At 42.0% G+C, this 12,059-nt stretch overlaps 1 protein-coding gene and 1 pseudogene across 2 annotated transcripts in view; both read left to right on the top strand.

Moving 5' to 3' along the window:
* The window catches only part of Mark1 (microtubule affinity regulating kinase 1), a 98,319-nt gene that overhangs the window by 50,062 nt on the left and 36,198 nt on the right, over window positions 1-12,059 (top strand). For both annotated transcript variants that reach the window (XM_051148079.1, XM_051148078.1), the window contains exons 4-5: window positions 8,322-8,370; window positions 9,773-9,838. In XM_051148079.1, the coding sequence (XP_051004036.1) occupies window positions 8,322-8,370; window positions 9,773-9,838 (115 nt within the window). The remainder of the gene's footprint in view (window positions 1-8,321; window positions 8,371-9,772; window positions 9,839-12,059) is intronic.
* LOC127190824 (60S ribosomal protein L17-like) lies at window positions 2,957-3,555 on the top strand (annotated as a pseudogene).

Here is a 12,059-nt window from a genome sequence, read left to right as displayed (position 1 = left end):
TGTGACCATGAAGGTGATCATTGCTCATTTGATCTGGCTGCCGATGGAAATGTCTGTGAAGAGCGTGGTTGCTTTTCCAGACACACACAGATGATGCAGGTTGTATCTGCTAAGCCTCTCTCTGTGAAAAGTCCACGGTTTGTCTGCCTCTGTTTATAGAACACTTAGACTTGTCCTTGCCTATCACATCAGCAGCGTCTCTCAGTCGGTCATATCCCAGAATCAGAGTGCAGAGAGCAAGTTGTCTGCTTCCCCTTCGTGTCCCCAGTCCTGCCAGCAAGAATACCCAATGTGACTCCATGAGATGGACAATCTGTTAAACAGAAAGTAGAGACAGGATGCAGACTCATCCCGGCCTCATTGTTAGAAGTATCTGACCAAATCTTACTCTGGTTTCATCTAACTGTAAGCCGATTTCTCCCTGTTCATCCTGTCCTATGTCTGTAGGAAATAGTTCCTTCCTTTTTCAGCATCCCCATAGATAAACAAATCTGCATCTGAGGCACCAACTGTTTAAATTCTCTCAAATACAAAGTTCTTAAAAATAGTTGGGTCTTTGGAAATGTGTTTTCAGTGTTTCTACTCCGCCCTAGTCAGTTGTTTTAACCCTCTGGAGTCCAGTCTGATGTAATTCATAGTTTAAAAAGTGACTCCCTTCCTCTGTGCGGCCAGGAATCGCTGCATATGCACATGGGGTTGGAGTATGTTCTGTGACCACATTCGTGTTCTCTGCGGCTCTTTTAAGCATTCTGTAGTGCTGAGTGAAGAGCAAACCAAAGAGATGTTTTTGTTCATAACTGACAGGCTTTAACTGCAGAATTGTCATTTCCAGGGAATGTCGTCTTTTCTGGAAGTGGGCACAGTAGGTTTTCAGAACAGGAAGGATTCTTCACCTTTAGTCACCAGCAAACGTTCATCTCTGCTGACATCCTTATATCTCTACATATTGCTTGTGAATTTTTATTTTTTAATTGATTATTTTATGTGTATGGGTGTGTTTGCCTGCATATATGCCTGTATGCCACATGGATACAGTTCACAGAGTCCAGAAGAGGGCACTGGATCCCCTGGAGTAGGAGTTACAGATGGTTGGGACCTGCCATGTGGATGCCAGGAGTCAAACCCAGATCATCTAGGAGAGCAACTAGTGCTTTTAACCACTGAGCTGCCTCTTTAGCCCCCTATTTTCATTTTTTAAAATTATATTACGCATCACAAAAATGGCTCTTTGTGTCAGAATGATTTCCTGACTGTCAAAATCTGAAGAAGAGGAGGAAGAGGAGGAGGAGGAGGAGGCAGAAGAAGAAGAAGAAGAAGAAGAAGAAGAAGAAGAAGAAGAAGAAGAAGAAGAAGAAGAAGAAGAAGAAGAGAAAGAAGAAGAAGAAAAGAAAGAAAGAAGAAGAAGAAGAAGAAGAAGAAGAAGAAGAAGAAGAAGAAGAAGAAGAAAAACAACAAGAAGAAAAACAACAAGAAGAAGAACAACACACACACACACACACACACACACACACACACACACACACACACACACACACACACACACACACACACCAAGAATCAGACATGCAGCACTTGCCTGTAATTTCAGCTACCAATGGGGCTAATGCAGGAAGGAAGATCATGAATTTGAGCCCAGCCTGGGCAACACAGTAAGTCCACATAATTAACAACTATTAATTAATTAATTAGAGTAAAAGCAAGAATACCATAACTCAGAATTATGTTTTAAAATAACAGGTTGCATTAAATTTATGTAGAATATGAATCTCTATGCTAGGACATAAGAGATTTTGGATAAGCAGATGTGTAGAAATTTCAGTAACTGGAATCTTGATAATAATCTATCCAGTGGCTCATCCATTTTCTGCCAGTATCTGGTGATCTGAGTCACTTAAATAAATGAGATTTCTCCAGTAATGCACAGCCCTCTCTGGTAGGCTGAGTAATTGCTCCACAGCTTCTGTGAAATAGTCATTGCCACGCTGAAGTATGTGATCACTGTGACTATAGAACAAACCACAGGGCTGTGGGAAGACAGTTCAGTCAGGGTTAAAACACAAGTTCTTCATAGTGTTTATTCGCAAGCCTGCCTGTCAGACGTGTGGAAATAAATGTCAGTTACTCTGGTGTGTTCATGCTTCCTCATATCCTTCACTTTATAGCTGAGTGAATCATGTGTGTGCTGGGTATTCATGCATAGAGCTCTTTTACATGTGTGTAGACTGAAGGGAACCTGTTGTCCAAGTCTGATTTGGGTCAATGAAACTGAAGTGATAAAGTATTAGGTTTTTGTGAGCTGGGTTGTAGACTGCAAAAGCTGTTTTTAAATCAGAGAAGATGGGCGATCTCTTTGCCCTCCCTTCGTATCTCTCCCTCATCCTTCCACGCACACCCTGCCTTCTTTCTTTTGGCGTTCTGCAAGATACTGCTGCCGCCACATGCGTTAGCAAGATGATCCCTGATGCCCCATTCTCCATGAAGCTAGAAGCAGCAACACGGCTCTGACCTGAATTTAGTTCTGGACAGAGTACTGAAAATAATGATGATCATGAGGTTTTAACTGGGAGTTATTTGTCTTTCACACACAGTATAAAGATTGGGAGGAAGTGTGTCTTGAACTAAAGTGCAATGTGTTTTGAGGGGAAAGTGTTCCGGTGTTCTAAAAAGTGATACCAATAAAATTACAACATCTGTCATTAGTGTGAACTGTGTGTTCGCGGTAAGGATGGGCTCTCGGAAGTCAAACTGTGTTTCAAGTTTAGGATATCCTCTTAAATGTCAAGGAGAGTGGGCAATGACATAGTTTTGACACATTTAATGATATGCCTGCTGCATGCGGTTATAAAAATACATCTAAAGTAAATGTGTCTAATGAGTGTGTACTGCGAATCTGTTTGTGTCTCTGGATTAAGACTCCAGTCTTGCTCCTGTAAGCGGCCAGAGGTGACCTGCGAAGATGGTTCACTACTCACTTGACCCAGAAAATGCTACAAAATCATGCAAATCAAAAGGTTCAAATCTTCGTGTTCACTTTAAGAACACCGGGAAACTGCCCAGGCCATCAAGGATGTGCATATCCAAAAAGCCACCAAGTGTCTGAAAGATGTCACTTTAAAGAAGCAGTGTGTGCCATTCCGGCTGTGTAATGGTGGGGTTGGGAGGTGCGCCCAGGCCAAGCAGTGGGACTGGACTCAGGGTCGGTGGCCAAAAAAGAGTGCTGAATTTTTGCTGCACATGCTGAAAAATGCAGAGAGTAATGCTGAACTTAAGAGTTTAGATGTAGATTCCCTGGTCATTGAACATATCCAGGTGAACAAGGCACCTAAGATGCGCCGACGAACTTACAGAGCCCATGGCCGGATTAACCCGCACATGAGCTCCCCTGCCACATCGAGATGATCCTCACTGAAAAGGAGCAGACTGTTCCAAAGCCAGAGCAGGAGGTGGCACAGAGGAAGAAGATATCCCAGAAGAAACTGAAGAAACAAAAACTGATGGCATGGGAATAAATTCTGCATAAAATAAATGCAGATAAAAGTAAAAAAAAAAAAAAAAAAAAAAAAGACTCCAGTCTTTCAGACAGGCATAGTGGTGAGCACCTTTAGTCACAGCACTCAGAATCCAGAAGCGGCAAATATCTGTGAGTTCAGGTCAGCCTGGTATACATACATAATGAGCTCCCGGACAGACAGAACTATGTAAAGAAACCCTGTCTCAAAAAACCAAAAACTGTTTTTTAAGGACTCCAGCCATTCTATATCTGAATGTCTGAGTGTGATAAGCTCAGTGTGCTAGGGTGTGCCTGGCAGCTGTCAGAAGTCTTCAGGGAGAAGTTGTTTCTATAAGATTTCACTTAGCCGGCTGGGTGTGGTGGCACATGCGTGTAATCCTAGCACTCTGGGAAGTAGAGGCAAGTGGGTCTCCATGAGTTTAAGGCCAGCCTGGTCTACAAAGTGAGTCCAGGACATCCAAAGCTACACTGAGAAACCCTGTCTAGGGAAAAAAAAAAAAAAGATTTAGCCTACCTGTCTCCAGGGTTATCTGGCACATCACCTGATGCTTGCTCTGTCCTCTGGTGATCTATGATTATGAATTTCTCATTTGATAGAAATAGTAGAATAAAATGAAGAAGAAAGGCAGTAATTAGAAGTGAAACTGTCCTATAGTTCAAACTAAATGTCACTGAGCCAGAAACGCATGCTCAGTAATTATTTCTTGACTTAACAAATACTTATTCAAAGATTTTGTTTCTCCATATGTTTTCTTCTGTTCTTTTAGACTTCCCCCTTCCTGTTTTTGTTTGTTTGTTTTGTTTTGTTTCTTAATGAGGTCATTGTCCTGTTGCTGGCTGTTACATGTGAAGCTCTGCAGAGCTTACCTATAGGACTTCTTCTGTACTCTCTTCTTAGGCTAATCAAAGTTAACCGGGTATCAGTCTTTACCTATTGGTGAACTCTGAGTTTATCCCTTTACCTCAGGCTACCCTAAAATCTCCTTGTAATCTTCTCTGCAAGACACCCAAATACAGAGTTGAACTCATGACCTCTCCCTACCTACCTCATGCCGCGCTCACCCCATCATCCTGCGACCTCTCTGTGAACAGGAGCATGGGGCAAATCATGTAAGCAGCAAACCTCTGCAGCACCAACTGCTCCTTGGTCTTTATGCTCACCTGAGGACGCTCTCTTCCATGTGACCTGTTCTGTCCTGCTTGTCTTCTTGTAGACACATATTTAACGTGCTGGCTTTGCCTACACTTTGAGGAGTTCCGTTTTTGGTAGCCTAAAAATCAGACTCATTAGCATGTTACCCATGGCTCTACCTTCCTCTGTACCACCTCAGGGACCACAAATCTTCCTTTCTTGCTAATGCCCCATTCCTCCTCTTCAGTTGCCATCCGATCCTGTCCATGCTGTTTCTTTTAGCTGCCTGGCATTTGCAGCTCTTCTTTGCTTCCATTGTGTGACACTAACTCCCCTTTTCACTTTGTTCAGTCTGAGTCACTTCCTTAGAGAAATCTTTCTGGTCCACCATGACAGTTTCCAATCCCCTCACTGTATGAGGATCGAGCATTGGTAACTAAGGAATCACTTGGTTCTTTGGCAGTAGTTTCTTTGTTTGTGTGCCAATATTCTGTGAACTGTAAAACTTCTAGTTTCTGGGCCTTTATTAACTAAGAAATATGTATTCGTTTCTACTATAAAGAGTTTTCTCTTGAGGGAAGTGGAAGAGGGTAAGAATCTTGACATTACTTATAAACTTTACTTTGGCTGCTTTAAAAGTTATAGCCCATTTAGTTACTTTAAGAGTCTTTCGCCTTCCCACATCCAACCAGCTAAGTCTGCTTCTTCCTTCCCACCTCAGAGGCCTGCTAGGTTTGTACTCAACTCCCCCATGCCTCTAGCGAGCTCCCTCTTTCCTTGCCATAGGCCTGCCCAGTGCCTTGGATAGAGTTCCGCCATCCTCCAGGACCTCTCTCCTGCTCATAATATGGGCTCTGCTTCTTCTACCCTTTCGGCAGTTGCTCTCCTTTGTAGCTGGCTTCTCTGAGCTGCTGATAGGCCATTGCTCTGCATAGATGTTCTAGACTAGCCTGAGCTATCTAGTGAGTTGTACACCACCGTGGACTACATGTAACCCTTCTCTAAAAACCAAGGCAAAGCAGAAAATAAACAAACAGAAAGAAGGTAACTTAAATCTTAGAGTAGTAGTTTCATAAAATATCTGATTGAAGTCCCAGTAAGATATCTGAATGCTAAAATACGGAGTGATATAATCAATCCATAAATTATGGTGCCGAGCATTTAATCAACAGCGTTCTGTTAATGTAGGCACAGCGTATGTATAATTTCTCAGTGAATGAGGCTTCTGAGTAAGTCTAGGGACTGAATGTCTGCTGCAGAGTAAAGGAGCCAACACCTCAACTCATTAATGGGCCAAAAATTCTACCAAGGATGCAGACATGATTATCACAAATTGCAGTGGTAGCAGAGAAAGCTTCTTGTCCCTCCTAAACTCATGTCCAAATGAAGTACTTGAAAAGCTAAGAAGGCTGTGCTGAAAGACACCAGCCCACGGCCCCTCCTTGCCAAGCCTTGCTTACTATAACTCAAGTCAGCCTAGAAAAAGCAAATTACCTGTGACCACAGAATCGTCCTCTGTCTTTAAGATAAGGGAGCCACAGAGAAGTGCGGTGACACGAGGAGGTCACAGGCAGCACTGCAGAATAAGACACATTCTGGCTGACCCTCAACTACAGGCGTTTCAGTGGAATTAGGATGATAAGTGATGAGGCCATGTCCAGTCCATAGTTTCCGTACAGCAGATTTTCCCCGCCACACAAAAGAATAATAGCAAGAAGAAATAGAAGGGATTGGAAGGAACAGAAATTAGTTGAGAAGAAAGAGGAGAAAATTCTCCTAACTGAGGAAAGTATTGACTGACACTGTGAAGCTTCACTAATCCTGACCTTGGCCCTGACCTGGAAGGAATGAATGGAACAGTATCCAAAGGGATCATTTGGTGACTTCAGCTACCTGGAGCAAAGCCAGGAATTCAGAAGGAAGTAACAAAGGCCCTGAACAATTAGAGTAGCTGTCTGAGTCCACACAGTAAATAAAGGCTCTGTTTATAGCCAAGGCTTCCTCTAGTTCACTTAGCACAGTTGTAACAAATATTGACTTTACCATCCAGCTCACAGCCGACCTGAAACATGAAGCCTGAATGGACTTAGCTCTGCGTTCTCTCACTAATTCACATGTGCTGGAAACATCAGTGTCCTGGCTTAAATACAAGAAAGAAGTAAAAACCAGCATAGAGCTGAAATCCTTGTGAACACACTTTCCTTACTTGTCCCCAGACAAATGATGTGTGCACAAGGGGCAATGTTGGCAATAGCTGTCCCTCAGGGTAAAGTCTTACTGCTACCTAAAACCTTTGCTCCTCTCCCCGTCCCTACAAGAAGGCAGGTGCTGGGAAGATTAATATCTTGCTCCTGAGATGCTCTCTGTTAAAAGATGCTCAGCTCCCTGGCTCTCCGCCCTGCTCCCTCACCTGTTTGAACCCTCATTTTCAATTCTCTCAAGTGTGTGGTCTATAGATTATATGGTGATTTTTAAATTCCTTTATAAATATTGTTTCCCATGGTATCCTCTAGCCTGGCATTCCCATCAGCTATTCCAGAGACTTCCACGTTCTCTCTCATTCTTGCAGTTTGCTCTCTTGTGTCCTGTTTTACAGACAGCACTCGTGCTAATGAGTGTCAGGTGCTCTGACTTCAGGTTTGAGTTTTATTCCCCTAATGGCTAATTATGTTGAGTATTTTTTCATTCTCTCTTAGTCTGTTAGTAAATCATTAGAGAAACATAACTTGTGGTTACACAATTTTAGATTTTATTCTGAGAAAGCATATCTTTTTAAAACAAGAAGAATAGCTTTGTTTTCTCTATACATGTGTAAAATAATTAGGACCAACACTTTAAAACGAAAATGAAGAAAAATCCCCTGTGGAAAAATGGCGTTGAAATGGGACAGAGTTGTTGAAAGGGGTCAGTACGTTAGCTCTGATGAACTATAGCGACTCTGATTGGTCCAAGAAATGAAGATACTGCAAAGCTATAAGATGGAGACAAAGGAGGTCAATTTACTGAGGAAGTGGGCCCCGAAGTGGACCATGAGGTGGAACTGAGGGCTGTGGAGTAGGTCTGGGGGAAGGGAGGAGCCCCTGCTGGTAGCCATAGGGAAGGGGATCTTGGAGGACCAGTATATCCATGGGGGGCAGGCATCAAAAGAGAAGGCCATCATTTGGAGGTGTGGGACCTGGGTGACCCATGGGAGAGCCAAAAAGAGGCTCTGGGTCGGAGGTGTCCATTGGAAGAGTCCTAGGATAAGGCATGCTGGAAAGTAGCCAAGGTGGTGGCTGCCCCCCCAGAGCCTGGGGACCCAGCATGGGTGTGTCCTAGGCCATGGAAGCTATAATGGGCCAGCTACATCTGGGACGTACCTGGATGGGGCATCCCACCTGGTGGGAATGGGTGAGGATGTCAATGTCTGTGACCAGGATGTCCAGGCCTTGGAGTTCCTGCCACTAGGGGATAATTCCCACGTACCAAACAGAGATGAACCTCTCCAGTCAATGCAGAGAGCTGAGTTGCTTTGCTCATTATGCAAGGGTGGGACCAAGAAGCAGATGTCTGTCTGCTTAGCTTCTCTGCCAGAATGGACAGTTGTGAGCGAGTGAGGGTTTCAAATGGAAGTTAAGTTGGCTTCTGCTTGAGTTTTTCTGCTCTTTAAACAGGAGTATGTCTTATCTTTTTTAACAGTTGTTTAGAGAAGTACGAATAATGAAGATACTGAACCATCCTAACATAGGTAGGTATGAAATCTAAACATACAATTTATGACAAATGTTTCTTTTCATTGAAAGGCCTTTGAATGTGTAGGATTTTACTGTTGCTCCCTAGAAAGAGAAGAGAAGTGAAAGCTTGGGGCAGGTGAGACGTGGTGAGGTGACGCAGCCCTGGAGGTCTGGCAGCTCTCCTCGGCTGCTCCTGTGTCTCCTGCTGGACCACACACTCACCACACTTCAGTGTAACTGATGCACACAGACTCTCCTTGTTAAATCAGAGACTGTGCGCCGTCAGCTAGTAATAGAGAAGAATTACATATATCTTACTAATAAACATTTGAGCTTAATGTAGTTTTGAAAAGCAGAATAATGCATTTTGAGGTAAGCTTGATGTTAATTTCAATTTTAGTGAATTGTTTTAGTAGGTTTAGATTTTGCTCCCCTTTACAAATAAATTTACTGATCAGATATATGTTATATAATATCACTTGATTCTAAGTAGTAAAGAAAAGATTGTTTTTAATCTACTTTTTTATTTTTACATTATATCTTGCATTTTTAAAGATTTTCTCTGTATGTAGTCATTAATGTGATTATTCTTAGTGAGCAGTTCTTGTGTAAGTCTATTTCTATTTTTACTATAAGTTTTTTAGTATCACATAAATGTAAGTTTTGTTTTTATACCAAACGCTAACACTTTATGATTATTTTATTGCTGCACTATCTCTAAGCTTTCATTAAAATTCTGTCTTCCTGTTTTTAAGGTCTCCTCCCCCCCTGTCCTCCTGTCTTTCCTCTCCTATCCCCATCTCTCTTGTTGCCATTTTGTTTTTGTTTTTGTTTTTGAAACAAGGTCTCTCTGTAATCCTGGCCGGCCTGGAATTCAAAGAAATCCACCTGCCTCTGCCTCCCAAGTGCTGGGATTAAAGGGCATATGTTAAAAATATTTCTCTTTTTATTATCTTATTCTAACTAGAAAAGCTTATGGCTTTTCACCCCAAACCCTGTGTAACTCATATGTTGGCTTCAGGTCGTTCAGGGGCAAGGTGTAAGTAGTTTCGTTGCAGAGGAGTCATAACTTTTTTATTTTTTTAAGATTTATTTATTTATTATGTGTACAATGTTCTGCCTACACATGTGCCTGCACTCCAGAAGAGGGCACCAGATCTCATTACAGATGGCCGGGAGCCACCATATTGTTGCTGGGACTTGAATCAGGACCCCTGGAAGGGCAGCCAGTGCTCTTAGCCTCCGAGCCATCTCTCCAGCCCGGAGGAATGACTCTTGAGTTGCTTTTTTATTGTAAAATTAGAATTATTCAGTTTAGAAAGCATTCTAATATTCTACTTACTGTTGCCTGAGGTTTACAGAAAAAGTACCCATGTTATGCTGTCAGTTATAGAGCTATACTTCTTCTTTTTTCAGTGAAACTGTTTGAAGTTATTGAAACAGAGAAGACACTTTACTTAGTCATGGAATACGCAAGTGGGGGTAAGAATGAGTGGGCTCAGAAAACACGTCATGTTTGATGAGCGTGGAATTAATGGTACTTAACAGCTCATCGCAACATCTATGCCTTCATCATAATCTGTAGTTTTGCTAACATACCCTTTAATTGCCTCTTGATGAAAATTCAGTGTTTGCTTTCAAGACCTGCTAAGACTACAATATAAACAGAACTTTTGGCTTATTTAAAAATTACTTAGGGTCTTTTAAATTTTGGTTTGTCAAATTTTCAATGTTTTAATTTGCTTACTTAAATATTAAAGTAACATTTTATGTATAGCCCTTGACTATAAGCAGAAATCCCAAATGCATAACGTATTTAATAAAATCTATAGTGAATGCATGCCTCTAGGTCGGATATTTATTTAACTGACTGCTTATATATGACAGATCTTCAGCATATATACGTTGCTAAGGCAATTTATGAGAGTTGTATTTCAGCAACTGTTGATCTATATGTCCTGTAAGTTAGGGTTGAGTTAATGGAGAGTAGCAGAGTCCATGTGCAATATAGAATACAACATATGCTTTGACAATTACAGGGTCACAGGAGGAGTGTGTGTGTGTGTGTGTGTGTGTGTGTGTGTGTGTGTCCGCGCGCGCGTGCGCGATGTGTTGATTAAATAATAGAAAGTCGCTTTTATCTCCTTTACTTTCCTTTAAATTAGAGACACTTGACTCAAAGTATGATTCCATTAGGACTTCTTAAAAAGGTGTTTGTATTTTATAGAGTTACATCATTGAGAAAGTAAAACCAAAATAGTTAAAGGCATGATTTAAAAAAGACAGAGAACTAGCATTTGAAAACTGAGAGGACTAGAATTGTTTTATTCATTTATATAGTGTGGCTTCTCTGATTTTTAAACTTTTTATTTTCAATACTGAACATATGTAATTGCTCTTAAGTTGTTTTTGCATATTAAATGTTTTAGTAAATTTGCTTTCTCCAAAACTTTTTTTTTTTTTTGCCCTGAAAATATTTCAGTGTAGGTTTTTAAAATTTGTTTCTTGATTTGTTCCTTTGTTTGTCTTTTGTGGTGCTAGGGACTGAGCACAGGGCCCTGTGCTGGGTAGGTGCTCTGCCACAGAGCTGCATCCTGGCCCATCGGTATAGGGTTGATGCACTGGGATGCTACATAAGACTTGGTTTTGTGTCTTTAAGTTATAGTTCCATACAGTTCCATAATATCTGAGCTTTGGATATTACTTTCAGGTCCGTAAACTCATATTTTTTTTTCTACATTGCAGCGATCTAAAATTTAGAGAAGGAGGTTAGACGTGCTTTGATCTAAGAAATGATAGGTCTCCAAAAGCCAGTGGGTACCTTTCTGCTTTTATACAGGGTCCTCCGCAAGAGTGTGCATGTGGAGCTGATTCCACTGTTGTGCAGTCAGTCTGTTGGTGTTGAGGAAGGCTGCAGCATATGGAGGGGCAGTGAGGAGCAGTGTGGCTAGAAAGGTTCCAGGTTTATGTCTTGAGAGAGAGAAGCCGAGAGAGACAGAGAATAAAAACTAGCCCAAACCTGTTGGACCTTGATTCTGTTATGACTCCAGGAAAATGGAAGATGGTGGGTTTTCTTTGAGTTTCACCAAGCAGTGGTTTTGTTAACAAGAATAGCCGTGGTTCTTTGGCCGCGCATCTAGACTCTTTCCTTCAACTTCTAAAATCGATGCTGGCGAGGCAAGCCGGGGAAGCAAAGCACTGAGTCTTCCCTCTGAAATCTCCGTACACCCTGAGATTGAATGTGGGCTGCACACTAGTGAGCATCTGAGTCAGACGCTGCCAGTCAGTCAGGGGCCCTGGTTGAGTAATGGTAGAGTGATGATCTTCAGTGACCCGAAGGCTAGGGCCTCCTCTATGGCCTTTTGAATCATGGTTAATTGAAAGAAGCCTGTTAAAGTATATGTCAGGCTCCTCTAGCACAGTATGTAGTCTTCCTCTTGTTCATGCAAACAATACTTATAAATGTTTACAGGGTGGTTTTCTAGTGTTGACAGTATGCAGCTGAGCAAAGACAGAGCCCTCAAGATCACACTGTCATTGGTGAAGTGAAGTGTTGGCAACAGTGTTAAGTGAAAGGCTGAGTCATGCAGCATCAGGCTGAAAGGTACCTGTGCGCAGTCTAAGAGGAGACCCAGATGTTTGCTGTTTGGACGCTCGTGGGTCTAGAGTTGGTACTGTGATGGGTTAGCTGGAAATAACAGCT

This window comes from Acomys russatus, chromosome 6, assembly GCF_903995435.1.
Source record: "Acomys russatus chromosome 6, mAcoRus1.1, whole genome shotgun sequence".
In the NCBI taxonomy this organism is placed as follows: Eukaryota; Metazoa; Chordata; class Mammalia; order Rodentia; family Muridae; genus Acomys; species Acomys russatus.
This window is presented reverse-complemented; position numbering and strand designations above follow the sequence as displayed.